At 43.3% G+C, this 26,312-nt stretch overlaps 2 protein-coding genes across 4 annotated transcripts in view; both read right to left on the bottom strand.

Moving 5' to 3' along the window:
• The window catches only part of LOC133955075 (PDZ domain-containing RING finger protein 4-like), a 124,589-nt gene extending 110,706 nt beyond the window's left edge, over window positions 1-13,883 (bottom strand). The window contains exons 1-2 of the mRNA XM_062389727.1: window positions 13,518-13,883; window positions 13,308-13,385 (exon numbers count right to left, since the gene is read on the bottom strand). Coding sequence (XP_062245711.1) covers window positions 13,308-13,385; window positions 13,518-13,859 — 420 coding nt within the window. The 5' untranslated portion in view covers window positions 13,860-13,883. The remainder of the gene's footprint in view (window positions 1-13,307; window positions 13,386-13,517) is intronic.
• Window positions 13,884-17,763: 3,880 nt separating this feature from the next.
• LOC133955615 (contactin-1a-like) overlaps window positions 17,764-26,312 on the bottom strand; it is a 70,028-nt gene continuing 61,479 nt past the window's right edge. For all 3 annotated transcript variants that reach the window (XM_062390536.1, XM_062390537.1, XM_062390538.1), the window contains exons 19-24: window positions 24,286-24,520; window positions 23,186-23,289; window positions 22,009-22,198; window positions 21,779-21,891; window positions 21,521-21,677; window positions 17,764-20,411 (exon numbers count right to left, since the gene is read on the bottom strand). In XM_062390536.1, coding sequence (XP_062246520.1) covers window positions 20,335-20,411; window positions 21,521-21,677; window positions 21,779-21,891; window positions 22,009-22,198; window positions 23,186-23,289; window positions 24,286-24,520 — 876 coding nt within the window. In that variant the 3' untranslated portion in view covers window positions 17,764-20,334. The remainder of the gene's footprint in view (window positions 20,412-21,520; window positions 21,678-21,778; window positions 21,892-22,008; window positions 22,199-23,185; window positions 23,290-24,285; window positions 24,521-26,312) is intronic.

Genomic DNA, 26,312 nt, shown 5'->3' with positions numbered 1-26,312 from the left:
AAACATTCAAAAACAGCCCAGGTCTCCCATCTTAAGTGTTTACTTTATATTTTAACTCTAATTCCGTCTTCCCCCCTGAAAAACAACCATAGATACAGTTTCCTATATTATCATAATCTCACACTTTAGATCAGAGTAATAGCAAATGAACAAAACCACATCTAGTGAGAATCAAATAAACAGCTGTCAGATGAGCAGCAAGTTCTAATGGAGAAATCTATTTTCATACGTTCATGTACTACAACTCAACAAGTCTGTGGCAGACTGTAAATAAATGTGGAACTGCACGTGTGTGTTCTTTCTGCCATCTGCTGGTCAGATACAGCTGTTACACTCCCTGCATCCACTCAGCCGGCACAACCACACATCAGAGTTTGAGCAGTGGACACTGATCTCAAGTCAGTGCACAGGAGACATTTCGCTGGTGCTCTAGCTTTGCGTGCGTTCTTACTAATCTGCCAAACAAACACAGCATAATGAGAAACACATGACGTGCAGTAACAATGTGCTCTGAATGAGGGGAACCTGCAGCCAAACCAAATCCTATTTGCAGCAGGCAGATACAATCTGATGTAATGGGGCTGGCGGTGGTCTCTGTTGACACGAACAGATGGGAGGACTGGTACCAACACCAGAGCTGCGAACTGGACGTGCTGACTCGACACCACCAGCTGCACTGTGGTCCGAGAGATGGGACTCACTGTTGGTGGCTGTAACACAAACACACACACACACACACAGACACGCACGGAAACACACGTGCAGATTGTAATCTGCCTCCTGCTCTACACGGTGGTACATCAGTTAGCATGTAATGAGGCAGAGAGACACTGACGTATGTGCGCTGTGCTGTGAAGATACACTGTGAATTCAAACTCACACGTTCGAGCTCTCTTGTGCTCCTTCACTAATAGACACCTGGATATTTGCAGCAATTCTCCCTTAGAGGGAAAACAGCCAAGACGAGTCTGAACATTTTAAGGGTTGTCTTCCATTCTTAACAGTATACTCTCTGTCCTATTGGTCAATGTCACAGTCCCACAAAAAGTTCAAACTTCTTTAGTCCATGTCTCCCTTAATTAGGCTCCCAAAAAACTGCCTCCGCAAAACTTCTGTAAAGCCCCTTTGAAAAAAATAAATGTGGTCTCTTGGTGAATCTAAACAATACACTACAATTGGCATTCACTCCCGAATCAAGTTACTCTTCAGTGGACACGAGTTGGAATCAGCTCTGGCTCGTGACACCCGGGTGCGTCGGTGCACTGCTGACGTCAAACATGACCCAGTGGGAGGAAAAACCTGAAAGGCAAACTCCTCCTGTGGTAATGGAAATTTTTAGTGGGTTGAGCATTTTTTGTAAAAACCTGCATTTTCCTGCTGAATTTGGTGAAATAGGTACCAGGATGGAAACTTTCAATACATTTGTGACGGCGGGATTGTTTTGTGTTCAAATTTTTCTACTGCTATGTTTTTAGCTTTACAGTATAACCATCTGATGTCTCTATCCATAAGAAAGAATGTTAAGTCTAGATATGAGATCAAAAAGTGGCGATCTCGAAGATTTCGGCCCTGCTGAATTCGATGACACCTGTAGTTACTGGTGATAACCGAAGATGCATGTTCCTACATGACGCAGAATTCTGAGGAGATGAAAACAAATTATTGTTATTTCGATAAAAGAAGTCAGGCAATAAAGTGGGTTTTCCCGTCATCCTGTGAGCAACCGGGATCTGACTCTCTGCTGCACACAGCATGAGTCTGCACACAGCAGGGCACGGTGAGAGGAGTCGGTTACCTCGCTGAGAAGTCGCCTGCAGCTCCTCATCTGCAGCAGCAGCCAGACCGACTCTACCATTTCACTCTACACACTTCAAACTGAACAAAAGCAGCAGACTCAATGTCAAACACATCACATTTCCTCTGACCGATGGAAGGCGAGTTGTGTTAAATTCTTCTGGAGTGAGGCTGCAGCTGTCGGAAACATTCCGTTTGTAGGAGCAGCAGTTTAATGAAGCTGTTTCTCCAGAAGTGTCACTCAGTTAGTTAATAGTCATTCTGCAAATATACAAAAAATGTAAATACTTTCATGAGTGGAGAACAAGCTCAGAAACTATTATGTGACCTCATTCAGCAATAGTGACAAATAAATCTTCCTCGATATAGACTTGACTTATTGGACTGCATGAAGTGTTGGCTTGACACATCAAATTTAAAGTCTAACCTGTTACTTTCACAATGTGATGACATTTAAAATATCAACATGGACAAAACATTCTAAACTGAGCGTTAACGAGTATCTAACAATTCTCATCAGCAGATAGAGTTTTCTCAGACGTGGACAATTGACAGAAAGTGGAGTTGTATTAGTATTTTTGTTGGATGATTTAATATAGGGAAGGACCAGATAACCACAATGCTTCTTTCTACTCCTTTTGGGAAGGAGCATGAAATGTTATTCTTAATGTTAATTAATGTTACTGAATATTTGTATTTTTTTTTGCTTTTCTCCTTCTTATGTTGCAGATTGTCTTTTTTGTTATTTTTTTGATACAAATGAATTTAGCTTAATCTTTTTGCAATACTGGAAATAAACTTGTCTACTGACGTGAATGTAAATAATAAGTTAACATACATCCACTTAAATAATGATTAGGCTTTAGGGATTTGCAGGACTTGGATACAGCTTTAAAAAGGAGAGCTAACATGATTACATGTCTTTTATCTGGCGCTTTTATCCAAAGCAACTTACACAGAAAAGCAGGAATCATGTTAGTTCATCATAAATAGTTAGCTTAAAAAAAAAAAGCCCAAACTACAAGTAAGTGCAATAAACTGTTGACGAACTGTCATTTGATCTGCATTTAAGACGAGTATCTGACTTCAAATCTGCTCATGAACACTTGTAACTTGGATGGTTTCTCTAAATGGACTTGAGACATCAAAACATGACACTTGTCTTGACCTAAGAGATTTAAAGTATCTATTCTTTTCACAGCTAGAGATTCTATATCTATCAACAAGCCACAAATTAATTGCTGAGATCCTAGCAGTGTTTATAATGCTGTCATTTGCTGAAATAACTGCAAAGATTTGAATTACCTGTGTTATAGGGACAAAAAGGAACATGCAAGTCCCCTTGAACCAATCACGTCCCTTTCAAGAAGTTGAAATCATCTGTAGGACAGCAGCGATCGTGATTAATATTCATACTCCATTTCTCTGTGAGCCCATTCAGCTAATTAAAAACACGTCCATCAGAGCTTCCTTCCTCAGATCCAGCAATAACATGAAGGTTGTGATTTGAATTAGTCGGCTCTGTCTGGATTCAACACTAATCGACTGAACCTGTCACTAACTAGCTCCCAAGCGGTCACGCAACTCTGGGCAAACACCACCCTCTAGTTATTACAGCGAGAAGGCAACTCATTCAAGGTGATGAAGCTGACGATGGGAGGAGGCCGGAAATAATGGAGCTAATTGATATTCATGAGCAGTTTTTTCTAGAAAATGAAGCCTGTGTGTTTTTTTAGATTTAAACTCTCGAGTAGTTATTTTCATTTTGGTACAACCAGTAGTCCATCCCATCATAACCACACCATCAACTGACATGACTGCTCAGATGGATGACTTGACTGCTCCCCGAAGGCGAGACCAACTGGTGGCTGACTGCAATATCTGTCATAAAACCCGCCTCCTTCATGTTAGTGAATGGGATATGAACTAGTGACACACATCCAGTTTTTTTAACAGATGGTTTCTCTCATTTTAGGTAGTTTGATACAAAGTGTTTTTTGCTTCATTCATGGATGGTGGTATGAAGTGGAGATAAAGTCCAGGAAACTGCCACAGGTAGAGAGTTGGCTGAGCAAAGCTGAACAACTAGAAATGGGAAGAAAAAGTTTGCCTGGTTCTTTTGAAAATGATGTGTGATAACTCCTCAGTCTTAAAGGTGCTTTTAGATAAGATTAGTTTATCTTTGGACAGAGCTAGGCTAACAGTTTTCTCCCGCTAACTTGTTTCCAGCAGAAACATTTAAGAGAGACACTTAAGAATGGTAAAGATCTTTTTATCTGACATGTCAAAGTTTCCATTTGAATTATCCTCATTCTCTCTTTATCTTAAAATCTCCCATATGACTGAAACATTTGCTCATTCTTTAAAGGCAAGGTCATCCAAATAACAAAAAAATAAAAAATTCTCATCACTGCTATAAGTAGTCGGATTTAATTTACCGAGGTATCAAAAGTTGAAAGCTGTGGACACCGATGTCACGCTTTTTCTAAAGGGGACACTTTCCGAGAAATGCTGCTGATCATAGGTTCAGTTCTGTGGGCAACAGCAAACTGAAATCCTCCTTCGTATCGTCAAGATGGCAGAAATCTCAAAAAACGATTATCTTCAAATCTGGACTAATGATACCAAATCTACAGTAGAGGAAAGACACCACCCGAGCTGACTGCCTGATAAGCCAACACTCCCTGCCTGTGGGTGTATTGCTCCAGTGTTGCCTAAATCTTGCACGCTACCGAGGACTTGTGGATTTAAGACAAATTGTTCTACTGTTTTCTTCCACTGAACAATGCCCAACACAGCGGAGCACTGGCCTTTAAGGTGAAATGAGAGCGAGGACTCAGAGGGGAAGGTTTGTTTTGATCCCTTGTCTTGGCAGGCGTATAGTGGCGTGCCAGTGTTTGCTAATACCCTGAACACCTGGCATATTACACGGGCTTATCCCTTTCCTCAACACCTCCCTAATGTACTGCACCCGACTCCCACTGCACAATTGTTTCTCAGACGATACGGCAGCTCTGCCCAGATGTTATTAAGCCCTAATCCTCCCGTTGACAAAGGCAGAGGAAGCGTAAATTCAGTATGCAGATGAATGTGCAGTAAATACAGTGTAGAGCCACCAGTGCTTAATAATGCTAAACCTCCACTGATGGGCCACTGAGGTAATGTCACAGGCTGCTCTGATTCAAAATTGTGAGGCTCAGCTTGTATAAGTGGCTCAGGTCTAAATGACTATAAATGTTGAAATGCTGATGCTGGTGACTCCAGGATCTTTGACCACCACTACTGAAAATCAGTGGTATAATTCAAGTGGCCGAGTACACCTGTTGCACCAAGAGTCAACCTAATGTAGACTGCACAAAAATGGAGGACAGAGAAGGAGGAAGAGCGAAAATATGAAATCCTCATGTTTGTTTTAAATGAGGCTCACTTTTAGGATTGCTCATCTAAAATCTAAACTAGGATGGCACTCAGCAGAGCGCAGACCTCCTTCAAGGCCCAACAGTCTCCTTAAAGTCAATCTAGCTGCACTAAATTTAACATACTCATATCAGTTCCCTAAATATGTATGAATTTGTTCATCAAGCTCCATGAATTGTTCCCTGATATATAACCTTTGAAATAAAAGGAATTTAACATATATACATATACAGTCTGGGTAGAATTTCAATATCTCTGGGTTAGGAGATGAATATCTGACCCTGACATTGGCAGTAAAGACAACAGCACAATTTGTCACCACAAAAATTTGAAAGATGATGTAATCATTGGAGCTTTAAAGAGACTTTGTCCGTCAAGTACTGCACTGGCACTGTCCGTGATGGATTGCACTTCAGAGGAGAACAGTTGGTCTCAGTAGTCTTACTGTGAAAGGTCCAGCTACAACTTTACCTCATTACAAGCACTGATGAGAGAGTGGCCACTGCTGTTTGTGTGTGTGTGTATGTGTGTGTATGTCTATGCACACACGCAGCTGGCCCTGTACACCTCTGACATGCTGACTCAAGGTTTTCTCTGTAATCTCCCTGTAACAGCTGTAGGCTAAAGCCACATGTTTATCAAGACTATGGAGATGAGTTGGTCCGTGTGAGTTCAAAAGGCCTCAGGTCCCTGACTAACTGCACCGCGGGGTGGGGAGAAGATGGGAACGGAGGGGGCGACTGGATTCAGATGTGACCACAAACATTTAGCCCGTGAATCAACTTCACAACAAACAATTTTCTCATCACGCCAAGAGACGGGGGAGAGTGTTCGGTTGCACCAGAGCTCCTGAGTACAGAGGAGTTTTCCACCACATCAGTTACAAGAGGTCTAGTTAAAAGATGTAAACTCCATCGTCTGTGCCAGGCGCATACAAGCGTGTGAGAACTTTCCAACTGAACATTAGACTTATGAATCCATTTACATGTGTCCGAGCTCACAAGCAGCTACTTGCACACAGCGCGTTACCTTAAAAGCACCACAGTAGGAAGTGACCTGGAAAGTTCCTGAGTTTCGAAACTGAGCTTTTGTCCAGCTGTTGAATCAGTCACAGAGGAGCGAGAAGGACCGGCGCGGTGGGGAGCGAGTCATTAAGGAGGTGTGAATAAAGCGGAGCGCTCTCCTCCTGGGTGACGGAGGTGATGAATCGCTGCAGTCACCGTCTGCTTCCTGCGCTTCAGCCTGAGAGCAGAGCTACAGTTCAGGCCCGGGCTGCATCCAACATCTGCTCCACTCAAACCACATTCCTTAGAAGAAACACACACTCGGCACAGTAAGAGTCTGCAGACACAGGACTCACAAACTGGGGGAAAGTCAATACTGAGAATATGGAAAAGCAAACGCATGTGTGCACACAAGTACACTAAGTTTGTCTGGCAACATATAAAGGAGCTGCACTTGAGTTTTAACAGAGTCACTGCTATTCGTCCAATTCTAGGAGAGAAATACACATGTACTGCAGTAGGACTGTGTTTGACAAGTATTTGAATTAATTAGGCTGCTGATTGTTTGGTCTGTAACATGTCAGAAAATTGTGAAACATGGCATTCACAATTTCCCACGTCCTAGAGAAGACTTCTTCTTTCTTTTTTGGGGGGGGCCAAACCACAGACTGTACATAAAGATGGATGACACTCCACTTCCTCCCACGATACAGAATTGATAAGAAACGCTGCCATCTTGCACATTCAGAGCCGGAGTCTGGACAGTGGAGATCAGTGGGATGGAGCCATGGCAGCGAGGTACCGCGGATACACTTGAACCAATATCATTGTGATAAGAACGGCCTGTATTGACAATTATCTTTGATGAAAAATTAGTTGATGTCTTCTTTGACTTTGTTGTTTGGTCCATGTCCCATCCACTAACAAGGAAGAGGTGGGGTTTATGACCTATCCTACAGCCAGCAACTGAGATGCTTTGGCTTCACTTTTGGAGCTGTCACGTCGTCCATTCTTATATGAAGTTAGGTTACAACCCCAACCCCCCCACACACAAATGAGAAGCAGAAACTTTGAATAAGCTAAAACTGAACATTACCATAAAGACTCCGGAGGGGAGGATGTATCACTGGTCTGCTGTATTTGTACTTCATTAATATTAATATGGGGCGAATCAAATAAACCAGTTACTTCAAGCATAAACAGCAGATGAACTTAATGTATGTTTCACTAGGCAAATGTTTCCAATCAATGCATTTTCAATAGGAACGTCATTTGTCATCAGTGTGCAAATCAAAACAGTCGTAAGCTCGAATAACTGTTATTTAATCTCCAACGTCCCGCAAACCAAACTTACACACATCTTATTGGCATTTATTAAAAAGGGCCCTTTCAGCAGATTGGGACCAATTTACCCAGAGTGCACCTCTTTACGAGCAGGGTGGTCTTAAACCGAACAGTTTTGTTTTTCACAGCACTTGCCTAAAGCTACAGACCTGGGAACCAAAAGTAACACACACACACACACACACAAAACCAAAGGGCCATGATATATTCTCCAGCCGCTGCTCTTGGTTTGGTCCAAATTCACAACCTTGGAATCTGAAGTATCCTAATCTCAATATCTGCCTTGTTAACTAACACGGTCACCTGCCAAGGGCCTCTAGCAACAACACTGAGTTTGCCAAAACAGCACCTATGAAAATAGTGCAAATTCCTTCAACTAATGGCATTTCTATAAAAATGCATGCAGATAAACTGGAGTGGGACCTTAAACAAGGAGGCTGCTAAAGAAGAATTGAATAATTGAAGGCTTATCTAAATCTGAATTTTCTTATCCGACACATCTAAATGAAAACAAGCTGAAGTTTGTTTTAGCTGCCTTGTGTGTGTTTGTCTGTCGAATTGGAGAGGAAATAGGAAATGGGGAGCAGGGCGGTCCCTCCAAACAGCTGACGAGTAAATACAGAGTGAATGACTTCCCAAACAGAGCAGAACAGGTACAGAGAACACCTCCAGAGCAGGGATGAAGACGGAGCCCCGTATTCACTGCTCTACACTAACCGTGCAGTTGGAGGGAATTGTGTGACTGACCCAATTTCCACATCGTCCAATCCCAGTGTTCTATTCTCCCATTCTTCATCTAAGTTCTTCGGAAAGTTTGAGCAAAGAGAGAATGTGAAACTGTTGAGGCAAGCAGTAAAAAGATGAGTACAACTGTGCGCCCAGCTGATGTGACCAATCTGCCTTTGTTAGAGGACACAAACACACACACACATATACAGAAACATATTTTTCCTGTCAGGTAGTAAACATACATATTTTTATCTCCAAAATCCAGCCACGCCAGCATCCAGCTTCCATGAACCAAAGATGTTGACACAAAAACGACTGAACAGATTATCACAAACTTGGTGAAAGGACGAGGTGCATCAGGGAAAAACCCATTCCATTTTTTGAGCGGATCCAGACAGGGTATTTTTCCCCGACTTACTTTAACGTTGGGGTTTTTCAACTTTTTCCATGATTCCTCAGAGAATAGTTCACGGATCTTGAGTTGACAAACAGACCAGTATAAAGGTTTGGTATCGATGAGTGTGTGGACTTTCAGGTGAATTTAAATGCGGTTTCAAAATGAGACTGCTGGGTCTTATTGCATGTGCTCTACTTAGTCCAATTCTAGTTCGTTAGATAGCAGGATTAGACAAAAACTACAGGATGGATTTCAACGAATCTACCTACTTTGAAGGTAAGATGTTTTTTTTAACATTTGCTGAACTCGTCAATTCAATTAAAACATTTTTACAGATTTCTCACAATAGTTTATGGATCTTGATGAAAAGGGGATTGGTAAGTGAGTGCAATTTCATGCAGAAACAACTAAAAACCTGGATGTGGATGGTTTATATGTGATTTCATAAGGGCTTAGGCTTTTCTCAGCTCTATGGTAAGAAAAAGGGCAAGAAGCCTGTGAGATAAGATATGGCCTTATTTATAAAGCTTATTTTAATATAAGGGGACTTTTGGGTTTTAGCAGAGGTATGCACTCTACTGAGTGCAATTCTAGTTTATTATCGTTTCTATTTTAAGGCTCAGTTCGGGGAATAAAGATCAAATACAGGGACATAAAATCAGGAGGTCATGAATCCATCTTTTCTCTTATCATGAAGAAATCTCCTGCTGTCATAATGTTGTGGAAGCAAACAAACCGGCCCACTTTCATCCACACCTGTCACGCAAGATTGCATTTTGATGACACTGATACTCAGTTTGTGCACTCTCCCTCCCTCCCTCCCTCCCTCTTCCCCACCCCTTTCTTTTCTCCTGATCTGAACAAAAAGAAGAATTAGCAGGAGCTACTGGGCTCTCTCCCTCTCACACAGGTGAAAAGGTCTTGGTATTTCTTGTCAGTGGCCCCTTCGCTGATGTGTCACAGGCACAGACTGGGTCGACTAAATGGATTTTCTACCTCCTGGGTGGTGCGCGCTGTCGGCAGCACTTGTAATGGGTGACTAAAAGATCCATCAACTCTCAGAAGCATGTAAATATTTCCTTAGTTTCCATTGACTTCCAAACCAGAGTGTGGATTTGGTGGAGGAGGTCTTTGCTATGGACGAGAAGTGGAACCGTTTCACCTCAGCTGTGGTTTCCCTTCACTGCGTTCCTCAGGTTTTAAACAAACATACGGGCAGATGACGACAACTGTATATCTTTATGATGGTGACTAATCATGCTGCCTCTTCAATGCTGTGCGTTGGTTTCATAATCTTTTTTCACCACAGCAGAACTGGCTGACTCACCCCCAGCCACCGACTGTGCTGACTGTCAGGCCAGTGAACACAATCAGCTGGATCTAGATCAGTACAAGTCTGAGGTACAGTACAGGGGAAATCAAACCGCTGTCAGAGAGTTGATTTTACAGAAACCAACATGATCACTTACGGTAGAGGACAACTGGCGTGTGGGAAAATGCTCAGTTGTTCCACAGACTGCTGAATTTTATATTGTCTACAAAACCGCTGGAACAATATTGTAGGTAAAAGAAAAGTACAACTTTAGCCATGGGGTAAGGTGTAACTAAGTTTATTAAGCTGTGAACAGTGATCCATTCATAGCTTAGAAACTTTAACTAGGCACATCCAGCGTGTCCATTGTGTTTATCTGCTTGTACATAAACTAGACTCTTTAGCAAGTCCAGCTCTTCAGCTTCCTTCATGTAGTAGTAAACAAATGTTGCTTCAGACAGTGGAGTGCATATAAAGATGGACGACATGTTAACCCCCCTAAGGTGAAACCAAAGTGTCTTGATCGCCAACTACTGACTGCATTAAAAAAAAAAAAAAAAATGCCTCAAACTAAAAAGAACAATGGCACAATTATTTTTGAAATAATGTTCCCAACAGTGTGAGAGCTGGTCTTGGAGGCTACTAAAACCAGTTTGGTAAACGTTAGCCACTCCATTCTGCACTTCCTTCAACCAAACACACCGGCCAAGTAACCGTTACTCATCAACTAATCCACATCCCATAAATGCCTTTGCTCTAAAATGATCACCAGCCAGAAAAGAATTGCAAGGGGGTTTTGTCTATTGATGTTAACAACCCCATTGTAGCAGTGCATGGGTTCCATGCTAGACCAGTGAATCCCACAGGCAGAACAGTGGGAACTTAATGGGCTCGGTAAAGGGTCATTTAGGTTTTGTTTCCATCCACACATTGAGGCCCTGAACGTGAGGATCCATAACTGCTACTGAAACGTTTACTCTACATCCAGCTCTGTTGTCCATGCAGACAGCAGCACTTTCACCATGCACTGTAACCGAGCTCGCCCGAGTATTGGAAAACCCATTTGAAAAAAAGCATTAAAAGGAGAAAACACACAGTGAGAAAACTATTAAAGACGCATTAGAGAGGAGGTTTTATATGAGGGGGAGAAAAGAGCTGGAAATAGAGAAACAGCCGCTGCCCGACACTGGCAGAGGAGAGGGGACACTTTCCCACATTCATCAGAAGTGTGTGTGTTGCACTCACAGGCTGTTAGAGATAATTCATCTAACCATTACCACAATTAAACTCTCACCAGCGACCCAAAAACAACATAAAGTCTGTGGATGGAGAGTTAATAACACAAACTTTGACCTTACTAAAACAAGAGCTATTATTACATTGGGCAGGGGCTGAATTATTCCCTGAAACATCACAGGACTCAAACGCAGCTAGAAACTTTCTCCATAGAGTTCAGCCTTAGATTAGACGACATGAGGATGAGGATGTAAGCCCAAAATATTCCCTGCTGCCCTGAGAAAACACAACCGCTCAGGCTGCGATTAACACACAATCTGACCAGTTCACACCAGAAGTGAGAGGATTTGTTTTCTAGTGAAGCTGCAGTAATTAATGAATCCTCAGGAAATGGATTAACATTTCTTTTAATACAAATGTTGTATCATGTAAAAACCATTAATAATAATCATAATCCAGGAAATCAAATCTAAATAAATGAGCCAAAACAAGTATATGTCATACTGGAAGCAATTGTAATCAAGAATACAGTTTTCTAATGTTTTAAACTATAAATACAATAATGAAATAAGATAAAACTCCTGAAAATGAAATATGAATTTAAGACAATATCAGGATATGCCATGCAGGGAGAAATTGTGATGAAGACTACAATTTGCTGACACCTTAAAATAAAAACCGAAGTTAATTGTTAACGTGGAAAAATAACCATACCATTGATCAAAAAAAATATTATTGGGTAAAGCCCTACTTCAAAATGTTTTCAATTTCCTACCATGTCTGCAGAAGATATGTGCAATGTTTCCATTTCCAGGATTTCGCACAATGTTTCTGTATTTCATTTGTTGTTTTAAAAACACTGCATTAGGTCACCGAACATGTCATTGAATCACTGGCCTGCTGAGCGCTTTGTTTTCTTTCCCGCTCCGCTGGGCGAAGCCCAGAATCCTGTCAGGAACCAGTGATTAGAGGTGAAATGTGATAAGGTGTTCTGACCCCAAGATGTAACCCCCCCCCCCCCCCCCCCCCGACAATGATATTAGATCAGCTCCAGACCGTGGAAAGAGAGAAAAAGAAAAGTAGCACATTTAAAAGCCTCTGTCAAAGCAGATGGACAAAACAGGGAGGAATCTTGTGATATCAGTTAACTGCTCCACAGAAGTGATCACCCACATTTATCGCGATAATCATTGATATCAAATTATATAAACAATTATTGATATGGTGTTTAGTAATATTGCCCTCCCCTTGTGAAGACTATGACGTTCAACTTGATTTCATTGTCAATGAACAAACAGGGGAGATGTGGGTAGAGGGTTTGCACCATAAAGCAGCCCCAGATATCCACCACTCCATCATTCACTGGGATCCCACAGTCAACAGTTACACTCTGAGTTGTGTGGTAGTGGGTTTAAAGGCTGAGCTGAAGCAGCAGGTGGAATCAGAAGAAGCAAAATCCACTAAACATCAACATCACTGTGAAGAGAGGGAGTGAACACTAACACAATGTATCTCATTCTCTATAGTTGTGTATTTTGGATATATGGTAAGTGTTCTGTATTTATATAGCAGCATTTATGACCACCTGATGACCACTCAAAGCGCTTTACAGTGCAGTTTTGCCTTTTCAACCATTCACACACATTCATACAGTGCATCTGTTAGCAGAACTTTTTATATGACCAGTCAAGCTTATGTTTTCTTACTCCTGTGGATATAATGACATGTATGTGTGTGTGTGTGTGTGTGTGTGTGTGTGCATATAGGCATATACTGTATAGGCCATATTCATTTTCTTATGTTTGAAATACAGCTGTCCATCCGAATGTATTGAGCACATGCTGACTCCTGAGCTCCACTATACACTACACGTCATGACATTATATTTAAGGGGAGGGGGAGTAAGAGAGGATTTAGTTGTCATCACACTCAAGTGGTGTTTTGTGTGTCTCTCTCTCTCTCGTGATGTCATCTATCTATGTATCAATGAACAACACAAGCCAGTGTCAGCAGCAGTGGGCCTTCAGACTGAACGTCCACACAGAAGCTGTATTCAGTGAGGAGCTGCTCCTACCTCGGGCTCCTCGACCTGCTCCTGTAGTTCTGCACGTGTGGACTCCTCTGATCGGTGGCTCTGCGGGTCAGCATCACTCTGTATCAGCCAATAACACAGGAGAGCGGAAGGTGAATCAGCACGTCATGTTCTGAAGTGAGATCCATGCAGGTGTCACTCACTGCAGCTCACGGGCCTAGAACCAATCACTCCAAAACAGTCCCCCCTCACCTGGCAGTGTCCAGCCATCTGCTGCGCGATGCTGTTGGTGTGCACCATGTACTGGTGCAGTCTGCGCTGGTACTGGAGAGCAGCGAGCTGAGCCTGGTTCTGGAGCCTGGACACCTGGGCCAGCAGGAGCTGCTCCCTCCTGTTCCACCTGAGCCTCGACATCCGGGCTCCGTGCTCCACTGCGGCGCTCCTCTCCTCCAGCGCGTCGGTGACCGTGCGGAGCGCCTCCACGCAGCAGTGCTCCGCTTGGAGAGCGTCCTCGGCGGGCAGGGGGAGCCCGCATCCCCGCTGACAAACACCGGCTCCGCGGAGACGCCTGTCCGACCTCCTCTGCGAAGCCATCCCAACCGCTTTCACAACTTTGTTCCAGCGCAACCGGCGCACATCGTCAACACGGAGAAAGTGTCTACTGAGCTCAAAGAGTTTGGGCGAAGTTACCGGACACGTCTGACGCGTGAGTGCACGGAGAGTTAGTGCGGCTGCGCAGGTCAGGTGGCGCTGAGGGGCTGCGTTTCCTCTCTGTGAGGAGCTGCACCTCCCCTCTGTCCTGTCAGGAGCTGAGGAGCTGCACCTCCTCTCTGAGTTGCTGGGGGGGCTGCACCTGCTCTCTGTGAGGAGCTGCACCTCCTCCCTGACCCCTGTCAGGAGCTGAGGAGATTCACCTCCTCTCTGTGAGGACATAAGGGCCTGCATCTCCTCTCTGACCTCTGTCAGGAGCTGAGGAGCTTCACCTCCTCCCTGTGACGAGCTGCACCTCCTCTCTGACCTCTGCTTGGAGCTGAGGAGCTTCAACTCCTCTCTGTGAGGAGCTGCACCTCCTCTCTGACCTCTGTCAGGAGCTGAGGAGCTTCACCTCCTCGCTGTGAGGAGCTGCACCTCCTCCCTGACCCCTGTCAGGAGCTGAGGAGCTTCACCTCCTCGCTGTGAGGAGCTGCACCTCCTCTCTGACATCTATCAGGTGCTGAGGAGCTTCGGCTCCTCGCTGTGAGGAGCTGCACATCCTCTCTGACCTCTGTCAGGAGCTGAGGAGCTTCACCTCCTCGCTGTGAGGAGCTGCACCTCCTCTCTGACCTCTGTCAGGAGCTGAGGAGCTTCGGCTCCTCGCTGTGAGGAGCTGCACATCCTCTCTGACCTCTGTCAGGAGCTGAGGAGCTTCGGCTCCTCGCTGTGAGGAGCTGCACATCCTCTCTGACCTCTGTCAGGAGCTGAGGAGCTTCGGCTCCTCGCTGTGAGGAGCTTCACCTCCTCGCTGTGAGGAGCTGCACCTCCTCTCTGACCTCTGTCAGGAGCTGAAGAGCTGCACCTCCTCTCTGTGAGGAGCTGCACCTCCTCTTGTCCTTTGTCACAAGCTATGGGATGTTTTACATTTTGTGGTGTTTCGTGCTGCATGTCCTCATAGTGAGGAGGTGCAACCGTTTTATTTGATAATTTGTTTGATCATTGAATTCAATATTTGAACCATGATCTTTTTTAAAGAAATTGTTCTTTTAGCTCAGTCAGTGCATGTGTTTTTACGTGTTTTTACGTGTTTTTATGTGTTTTTATGTGTTTTTATGTGTTTTTTCAGTTGTATTATTCAATTTGATAAGGGATGAATGAGGTTGTATTATTTTATATTTACATAAGTACCATCTCTGCAGTGTGGATTTTGGTATTGAAGTGGGGAGATGCTAGTAAGTGGGTACATTTCATGTATCTATACTTTACTTAAGTATATTTTTACAATGCATTGTGTTACATGTTCACGCCATTTTGTAAGTTATGAGAGGGTAATTGGTCCAATCGAATAAGTTGACCATTCGACTGCATGTTGGACCATTGCATCAGAGAATATTACACAAATATACTTTTACATTAAAACAAATTATGATATTTAGTAGTTAGTACTTACTTACTTTTACACATGAAAAATGATATAGTTCCTTGCCAGCAGAGGTCTCTCATCCCCCCACACGTCACTTCACTTGGAAACAGATCCTTCAAACTGAGATCCAAATGAGTCAGTTAACTACTTGTAACAGTCCACATCATGATTGACATTATCAGGGTGCTTTTTTATTTTACCTCGTCTTAACCCTATTAAATGAACTGAGTTTACTTCCTAATTCTGCAGCGACGCCATGTCAGTGAAACCCGTCCCAAGGGGTCGTGGCTGTTTCACATGCTTAAGGCCAGCAGCTGTAACACAATATCTGCATGGAGACCTTTCATTTGAAAAGCCCTCCTGCGGGAGTCCAGCGCGGCCCTACTGCCTGACACAGCATGACATACTGCAGGCATGTCAGAGAGGGCGTCACGTTTCAGGTCTCCCGGCGAAGCAGTCTGCTGCGTGCACCACTTTAAAAGTATGTTATGTGTTGTCTGAGCTGTCAGAGAACAGGTGTAGGTTTACAAAGACAATATGACGATCTGTCCCGGGACTGCACACCTGTCTGCAGAAACACACGCACAAGGAGGTCAGAGGAATGTATTTATTTCCCCCGTCAATCATGGGAAATGAAATACTAGCTGTAATATTACATTATAATGTGATATTAGATTAAATCTGTTTAAAAAAATGACATTGTTTCGGAAGTGAATGAGTTTAAAGTCTGGAGAGCGTAATGAGGAGGGAGAGGGAAGCAGGCTTCGGCGCAGGTAACCCAGGATTGGGAGTGTGTTTTTGGAGGGGAAGTGTCTTACCCGCAGCCACCTGGGACCAGACCTATCACACAGGCCATGTGCTGGAACTGATAAGCCCCTGAATCAAGAACAAAATCACAGCAGGGGTAAATAAAAATATATCTCGTTCGTTTGTTCTCTCTTTGAGCTGATCTCAGCAAATAACCCTCAAGACCCCTGAGTGAAACAGAGAGGTGACCTACAGAATCTAAAATCTGATTTATTCCCTCTGACCTAATCCACCAAAGAGAAGTGATATCAATCTACTTCTTCGTCTGCTGGATACCTGATAGAAGACAAAACTCCAACAGCTGTTTCGGCATGAAAAAACTGGCCAGGAGTCGGCCTTATCTGTAATGGAGGACAGATTGAAACACTATCTGTGATACATTTGGTTCTGGCTTCGGTAAAGAATAGCTTTCTCCTAGAAAACAAGGGCGCTTGAGTTTATAATGGAAGGAGCTCATAAATCATCTGCGATGCTCTAGTTTCTCTTGTTTGATATGTGAGAGCTGAAACGCAGCTACGAGCATTTCACACATAACCAGTCTGAAGTTCGAGGAGCGTAAAAAGATACTTTAATCCCACGGCAGCGAAAAGACACAAGTGATTTTTATTCAAATCCCCCCTGAGAGCGGAAAGCACCTGAGACCCGCAGCTCTTCAACATCCCAGTGGAGGGTCTGTCTGAGTTTGATAACGCTGCTTATAACTCCAAAGGATTTTCTCCGGAGCGATAAAAGTGAAAGTATGATCGAAATATTCTGCTGTGGTCTCTGCTTTAATCTTTCAGTAACATCAGTATTTCAGGCTGAGCTCATGGAATCTCTTCTGAACCTCCACTGCTGAACTCCCACTGACCCACAGTCGGCTAAATCACTCGTCCTTTTCTGTTCATGGACGACTTTCAGCTGATGATCATGATCAGGTCTCTGAACCTACTTTTACTGAATGGCTTTTATTTAATTGTTTTTTAGCTATTACTTTTAAATTCTTTGATTCTTTTACCATTACTCCTAAATTATGAATTTATTGCATCTGCTGTTTTTGAAAGTTGACACATAAATCTGTCAACTTTCTTTCTTTGTTCGGTTATTTGACATGTCAAAGAAATATATTCTAAATTTGGCTATTAATAATAATGCAGTTAAGACGTTTATATACTTACAGGGCCAACATATAGTGACAGCGTTACAATAACATTTACACCAATGGGCAACTGACAATCCCCAATTATCCTCACCCCAATCTGCATATCTTTAGGCTGTGGTACTATGGGAAAACAGTGTTCCCGTAGAAAACCCCCACAGACATCCCTAGAGAGAGGGTTGTTAAAACTTAATACACTAGTCTATTTCTCTTAACTGCAACGTTTGGTTATCATTAGTACTTTAATATTGTGATACTGCTAGATTGACTTAGGTAATGAATCTTAACTGCAAATCTGACTCGACAGTATTCATCCCAAAGCACTCACACGCATTCACAGAGTCAGCTGCACTCTCCTTTAGGCTGTCAATAATAATTCCCCAAGTCTGGTGAGACAGAAAATTCACTGTGAAACCAAGGAAAAAAAGGCAGAACAATTTAATAGTTAACTACACTTTTATTGTTCCTTATCCAGCCAATGAGAAGTTCCAGTTTCAGCCCTCACATGTACCGTTCTCGTCCAGCGGAGCACTGGACAGCCAAAACACGCTGCCACTGCCTCCAGTGAAGCCATCAAATTCCAACCATCTTGTGCAAGAGACCATGTCTGAGCTTTTTACAAGTGAGATTCCTTTAGTTGGATTTTGTCTCTTTAAAAGACTCACCCTAAAACGTCACATGAGATGACAGAAGCCCGTGTTAGGCTCAGATCTCTACCGTCTCTGACACACAGGGACGTCACTCAGTAATGGAATGTATTTCAGATGGAGCACAGAGGTTGAGAAGTCGCTATGGTGTCGATTGGTTGCAAAGTAATGTACACGTCATCTGCAATGTCATGCATGTCAGAGCGTAGAGTCGCCGCCTCGACCCAAATGTCAGTCAAGGTTGTCGGCATTCATGCATTTGGCAACTCTTCTTTTTTGTTTCGATTTGTCGCATGAAGGAAATGACCGGCAAAAGCACTTTGTGGTGGATGTTGATATAGTCACAATGTAGAAGCATGGCCAGCATCAGTCACACAACACGTGAATGGTAGGAATCCAAAACGCAGCATTTGTTGTTGAGGGAAATCAACATTTTAACAGTGAAGACATGCACATATATTAATTATGAACAAAAAAAAAATGACAACAGCTGATTATGTTCATATATTTCTTTGTTAAAAAAAAAAAGTTTAAAATAATGGAGTGAAAACAATGTCATGACCTTTGGCTCTTTCCGCCGACATGGATGCCTTCGCTTATACCTTCTGTTAAAACAAGATAATGAAAAAAATGAAATATACTAGATTTACTGTTAAAGGAGCTAGGCAAGTTGTCTTATTGGAAAATATACAAAGTTAGCCACGGATGAATCAGACATTGCACAATTACAGGAGGGCATGAGCGTCGCTACTGTGACTCTCAAAAGAAGCCATAAATGAGAGACAACATGAAAATGTACAAAGAAAAAAAAAGCCAACATTCTTTACAAAGCACTGGCTTGTACCACTGAGGTCCTCGTGATACAGTCAAAACAAAAGTACTTCTACTTTTAAGCATCGGTTACGACATTGACCCAGATGTTGAGGTGTTGATCACTGCACAGATGTACACGTACAACTACAGGTGGTAAATCAGTGGAATAAGAACATGTTCAATATGTTTGATATGTTCACCTGGTCCTGTGGTTTGCGTTACATTCAGTTTTGCAATATTGATTCCAAGAGCTGCGTCACTCTCCAGCACCTCTGAACCCTTTCAAATTGACTCATGTAACAATGTCAACATGCACACAACTTTAAGGTGGTTGAACAGACCATAGCCACCTAGCAGCCATTTTCCTCTGGCGGCATGATTCGGGCGGGAGGGGCTAATCCTTTTTATGAACTGAATAATGTTGTGTTGCTGTGATCCAGGTTTATAAGTCACAGAAACGCAGGGAGTCTGACAAACTGTTTTCAATTCACTGCTTCCTAACTGATCAACAACTGGAAAGACAATGGGTCGTAAACAATCTGGAGGGACATGGCACCTTATTTCAAGATTACACAACACACTTGATCTACAGCTAACGTAAGCATCCAAACCCTTCCTAGCTAACGTCACTGTTTAACACAGTTATACAATACACGGTTATACAATGGGAAAGACAATATAATCCGGAGATATCAATGCACTTCTCACAGCAACACTATGTTATCCAGCTTGAACTATGTTATGAGCATTCCCACCCCGAGCATGACATCAGAGGAAAATGGCTGCCGTGTGAATATGGTCTTGAGTTCATGTTGTGATTTGTAAATAAGCACTGATTCCAGATAAACCAATCTATTTCTCTGCATAACATCCATAGTATATTAGATAGCAAAACAATATCAATTATTGGATATATTATTTCAGCATGACATAAATAGCTCTTCTCCATGATGCTTGTTAAAACAATCTAGTATGTAAAAGGATGAGATTTGCTTTGACTGTATCTCTGTAACAGAGTATGTGCTTCATTTAGAAAAGAAAACATAAGAAAATGCCACTGAACTGCAAGTAAAGAGAGACAAAGACAGTTTTATAAACTGATTCACTTATCCTTCACAGCTACTTGTTTACTTTCACTGTGGAATGCACTGTGGGACAGATTAGAACATGTTATAGACATCAAACTGCCAAACTGTGTAAAGTGTAACGCTCACATATTCAGCCATGATCCATTTAAAAACAGCTCACTGGGAAAGATAAGTGCAGTCGTTTATATAAGGCATATTTAAAAAGTTGACAGATCTCCTTTTGACGCTCCTCCAAAGAGGTGTTTTTTTGTGGATAAATAAGGAATGTCTTTGTCCATTTCCAATTTTTTCCATTTCGGTCTATTCCTGCAAACAAATTCCAGAGGGGAAGAGTTGGAATATACGAAGTCCCGGTTTGTAGGGTGGAGCCGAGAGAGTGTGGAAAGTCCCAAAGTCCTTAACAGGCGTCTAGCTTAAAGAGTCTTCTTCACGAGGAGTGAAGACAAAGATGGCGCTACATTCAGAGGTTCAGGCAGAGGAGGGCCCCCAGGAGCAGGGAAAGTACGCTGAGGGACTGGGCAGCCATCACGCCGCCATCTGAGAGGCACACAGAGACACAGAAAGTTAACAATCAAATACTGTATATGCTCCTTTCTTTTTACTGACTTATAACCTATATGTCTGTTTTTGTTCACCTTATTCCTAGCTGTTTGTTTATTAATGTCTAAGTACATTGAGAGCTATGTTAAATTGGAGTCCAATGCATTTATGTACAGATACTTTTTTTTTCTTCTCCAATACCAAGTAAAACCAGGGGTGCTATTGTAGATACAGATACTTTGTGCAAAAGTATATGTCAACCTTGTAATAAGAGTTGTGTTGTTATTTGAGTATCGATCCGCACACCACTTACATTTGGTCTATAAAGACTTTTCTTATTTGAGGGAAAAAGCTCTCACCATCTATAGACCATATATGGCGTGTGTTTGATATTATATCCCATCTGTATGAGGTTCACCATAAATGCCCCCCCACCCCCCGCATCTGAAATCCTCCACGGCTTAAACTCCCAGGTCTGTGAAATCAAGCTGTCAGGTTGGGTCTGGACTGAATGATAAGGGATACGGAAAAGCACAGGGGGGGGTTTTCTTCTACTCATCAGGATCAATTACAGGAGCTTAAGGCCTCTTCCATCCCGTCAGCCTACAATCAGGCCATCGGCCGGAGTGAGGATCCAGTCACTGGGCAATCGAGGCTTTGGTCACGAACTGTTAAGTTTCCCGTCTTAGCCCTCCAGTTAAAGGTATGGAACTTGAAGTGACAGCTCCGCTCTGGCCCATGGGAACCCTCTAGCTGTGACAAATGATAACCTACCACCAACTCTGAATCTGGTCTAATCCCACTGGCAAATGACAGGCCAGGATTGAACCGTCTGGGTGTGAGACCTCAGCACCACAGATTTAAAATGTGATTTGATAACCGAGGGCTTTCCTCATTTTCATTATATTGATGTGAAACTAAACCTCGCTGAAGGTGGCATGATATTTTATTACTCGGCCACTTATTTAAGTGTTCTTAAAACAGAAAGTACCACTGAAAGGAAGAGAGAATCATTCTTATAAACTAGAACGGCACTCGATGCAAGCCTCCACCAACAGTCCACTTATGAAACCACATTTAAATTCACTGAGGTCTGTCTCTGTTACTTGTGATGACGATTTGTGCCAGAGCCCCGTCTCCTCCTTCTGTGGACGCCCGGACCTCCACCACATAGGTTCCCCCTGGAGGCAGGGGAAGATCTATGTACCGCCTGGTTGTTGTGTACAGGATTTGTGTGGCGTTCCCCTTAATCCAGCACAGCACCTAGATTTATATATATACACAGGGAAGATATAAGAAATGTGAGGTTTCCAACAGTTGATGTTTCACTTCAGAGAGATTAGTATGTGTTGAGCTGTACTCACTTTGTAGCCATTTATCGATGACTCGTTTTCCAGCGGTTCAACGTGTTCCCAGGCAATATTTACTAACCGGCCCTTTAACTTTTTACCTATTATTTTTGGCGGTCGACTGGGAGCTGGTAAAAGACACGGAAACAAGAATGAAGAGCAAGCAACTCATATGCAGTCGGAACAGTGCAATGTTGTTTTCACCGCAGATGCTGCTGTTTAATACGACAAATGGCAGGACATACGGGCTCGCTTGGTGTGGATCTGGATGTGTTCACTGGGCGGCCCGAAGCCTGCAGAGTTGTAGCCCCTGACCTCAATGAGGTAAACGGAGCTGGGCTTCATACCCTCCAACTTGGTGTGGTTCTCCTTGCTGGGCACCACCACCCTCTGAGCCCCGCCCTCGCCGTCTTCCAGCTTCCTCCAGTACTTCACCTGGCACACACAGGGAGAGAGGTGAGATGGGTAGGATAGTGTCAGAAGAACTGATCACCATAGTGGAGTGATGCAGAAGGATCATATGTCATGAAAAGCAGAGTGCAAGTGAATCAGAAAAACTAGCTTATTTATAGAAACTAGGACGTTCGAAACTAGGAGGTCAATTGTCCCAAGGGGCTGTATGATTAAGATTAAGATTAAGATGTATTTATTAGTCCCAAACACATGCACAGACATGCAAAGGCACACTCATGCAGGTAGGGAAATTTAACCTCTGCTTTTGACCCATCTGGTGCAGGACACACAGAGCAGTGAGCATCCATGTACGGCGCTCGGGGAGCAGATGTTGGGGGAGTAAGGTGCCTTGCTCAGGGGCACTAGACAGGGTAGGGAGAATCCTCTTGGATTTTTGGACAGATCAATCCAGGTTCGTCTTTTTGTTGTTTCTCCTTGGAGTCGAACCAGAGATGAACCAGAGACCTTCTCTGCCCATAGTCCAAGTTTCTGCCACTAGACCACCGCCTCTCCGTAAGACTGCAAATGTTGATCTGGACATTCTCCAGAGTTTACCCTCCCCCTAGTATACTGACACTATGTAAGAAACAAGCAGGACGGACGGGACGAATACAAATATTTCCGGGGTCATACACTTAGAATATGAAGATGTCTACTGGGAAGGACAACAGGGTTTGAGATTTTTTGTTGAGGCCCAACAATCGAAAACATGTGATCGCTGCGGCGTAATTAATAGGTTATGTCCTGCCTCCTGCAGGTTCCACCCAGGCGCCACCCCTCACCAGAACACACCTTCCTGTTGATGTGAACTCGTCCGACCTCCTGCTACAGTCTAAATATGTGAAAGGCAACCTCCAGGAAATGTCAGCACCCAATTGACATTATCTGGAATACATGTCTGAAAACGGCACCGGTACATCTTTCCAATTGGAAATCCCCCCCAGCATGCATCAGTTCAACTTTGCTGACCTGGTATCCCTCTATATTGCTTTGTAAGATCGGCCGCCACCCCACCGTGGCTTCTACTGCAGAGAGAGCTTTGCCGTTGACACTCACAGGAGCTTCGGATGGAGCTGAGGAGACAGAATACAGTGTGATTAATAGGTTATTTACTGAGAGAGCACTTCAAGGACTTGCCCTTCATCTTGCATTGCTCGGAAAAAACTCAAAGGCAGCATATTTTAAATGCATGAATATGTTTGGTCAGATATCGACCTGTGCACCACAAAAGCTAATGGATCCATTACTTTGAACATAAACTATCTAGCACTTCCTGCTTTATGACTATTGGTTTTATGAATGCCATTTTTAGTCGGTGGTGCTTATGCATCATTTCACGTCATGTGAATCAATCACAGTAAGGAACAAGTGAAGTGAGAGAAATCCATCTTGGCCCACATTCCTCACTAGGCCATCGTGCACTATTCCGTGAATAATGGTTACACACTGTGTGAAACTGTCCTTGAATGTCAGATTGTCGCACTGAGCCTTGAGCCGTCACATACTGTAATTGTGTTTAAAACAGAAATACACAAACAAGGACGCGCACAAATTATAACACACACGCATGCTTTGCAGGCTTAGCTACAGAATCATACACGCTCCAGCGTTTCCCAGAGTGCGATACCATGGCAACGGGGCACAGCCCATCACGTGTGGGGTGCCAGTGGTTATCTTAACTGTCTGTCAGTGGAAGTTAATAAATAGGCTAAATGCTTTGCATCCTTGGGCGAATTATCAGCTTTCTGGTTCATGGGCTAGATAGATCCTGATAATCCCCCCGCAAGGAAAGAGAAAGAGGATAAGATGGGTTCACTTTTCAAGGGGGTATTAAAATTCCTCACAGCTATACACAAGAGCTGCTATTAAATGGCTCCCACTCCCATTGAAAACCCCGGTGGTGATGAGTAGCTGACACTGACAGATTGAAATGGCAGAGTGTTGGCATACTGAAGAATTCATCCATTCTCTGCAAGATACTGAGGACAAACAGGATCGGGTCCATCTGTGACACTGTAGTGAGAGTATTCGGGCACGCTGCCCTTCAGTGTGGAGAAGGAGCTGCTCACCATCCAGCGCGGAGTAAATGACGGCTGTGAGGCTGTAGGGTCCCTCTCCTTCGCTGTTGAACGCTTTGACTTTGACCTGGAACTTGGTCAATGGGACGATGGACGACTCTTTGTGGACGTAGCGGCTGGCCTGGGGGTCGGGCACTATCACCCTCCTCCACTGGTTGTCATCTTGAGGTTTAAAGGCCACAATGTAGCCAAAGTTGGAACCGTAGTAGTACTGTGGCTGCATCGGCTGATGAGAAAAGGGAAACATCACAAATGACGTCACATGTTGTTTTTTCGAACACAACTCTCAACCCTGGGACAAGTGCAAATGTTTTTCATAAAACTGAATTTGCTTTATTTACTCTTTAGGTGTGGTTTCTTTATGTAAGTTTGAATGATTCACACAACTGCTGTTGTTTTTGTAAACGTCTTTTTCAAAGGTGTGATAAAAAAATCGACACAATCTTCTGACTCAAGTTCACAACATTTCAAAAATAAAAGCCCTGATCTCCTGTTCAGTATAAATAGTTGCAGCGACAGATTGGATGTTGTGCTTTTACTTTGAAGACAACTTGCTACAGAGGAAGTGATTCTACATAGGTTGTTGATATGATGAAGATCAGCACCTGCGACACCTGTGAATGTCTGCGTCAGTCCGAAATGCTGCAATGTACCAAAAGGATCTGATGGGACTGATATTATTGTTCATTGGCCGCCACTGTTAGTATTTTCGAAGACGTAGAAGAAAACATGTTTCATGGTCTGCGGACTGCCTGTTAAGCCCCGCCCCCTGCAACTGCAAGGTGCTGTTTGGCTCTTTATTCAACTGATCCTTCGCGATCCCAAAATGCACCAAATTCAACAGTGCACTTCCTTGGGCTATAAAGGACACACATGTGAAGGGTGAAGGCGATAAGAAGAACGGTTCTTTAGATACGTGTTCCAAATACGGGCCGACAGACGTTTCTGCGATTACTACGTCCATCCTGTCAGATTTCACCCCTCTACATCAACCACTTATGCTATAAACTCGGATTAACAGCAGAACCCAAAGGGCCAAGTCCAGCAAAGTCAAATCACTGCATTCTGTGATTTATATACACTGAATTGGGACACTTTACTGGCTCGGTTCTCCTAATGTCTCCTTCTGCCTCAGTTCCTCTGCTGGCTCTCTTGTTTTATCATAGCGCCATAAGTCTCCTAAGGCGTGCCTGCATTAGGCAGCGCTAACCCCTGAACACATCGCTTGGCTCATCCTCCAGCTGCTCTGGAATCGAACGTCTCTGCCTCGGCCAAACGAAAGGCAATTTAGCCATGAGAGCTTATTTATCAGCGGCTGCAGCAGGAGAGTGCAGGATAACGTTTCCGTCCACTTACCGATGTTTGTACGATAGTGATTGTTTTGTTTGATCGCTCATCCTTCATTTCCTCTACACGCGCCGTGTGGTTTGACAGTAGTCTGCCCCGTCTCTGATCTGATGATGTAAAGTGCTGCAACAGAAACCTTCAGCTTCCTGTAAATCTGTATTTGAAGCGTCATAGCTATAATTTGTTGTATAGTTTTACAATTTCCTGCTCTACCTTTTATTTGCATTGTCAAACTTACAGCCCTGCAATTGGCTGCTTAGATAATATGTTGCCAGACCTTTCCAGTTGAAATCCATCAAGTTGATGGAGGAACACTTACTCAATGTCCCACTCACACCTCCCTCTCACCAACCCCACTTCTTCTAATCAGCTGAATGAAACTTAGTGCAGGGATGTGGTATGAGTAAGAAAAGAACCCACGCAATGTTGGAATGGATCCAGATCAGAAAGCAGAGCCAGGATTATTTTGTTGACATTCCCAGGGAATAATTCAGGGATCTTTGATGAAAGAAATCTCACACTTTAAGGGAACTGATATCTATGAGTGGGTGAACCGTGGTGCAGCTTGGTATGAGGTATGAGCCCAACTGAGTGACATTACATTTTCCCCTTTTTTTAAAAGAGAAACAATAAAGTTCATTATCAATCATCGTTATTAGAAATTGAATAAG

Source organism: Platichthys flesus, chromosome 6 (assembly GCF_949316205.1).
Source record: "Platichthys flesus chromosome 6, fPlaFle2.1, whole genome shotgun sequence".
Taxonomy (NCBI): domain Eukaryota; kingdom Metazoa; phylum Chordata; class Actinopteri; order Pleuronectiformes; family Pleuronectidae; genus Platichthys; species Platichthys flesus.
This window is presented reverse-complemented; position numbering and strand designations above follow the sequence as displayed.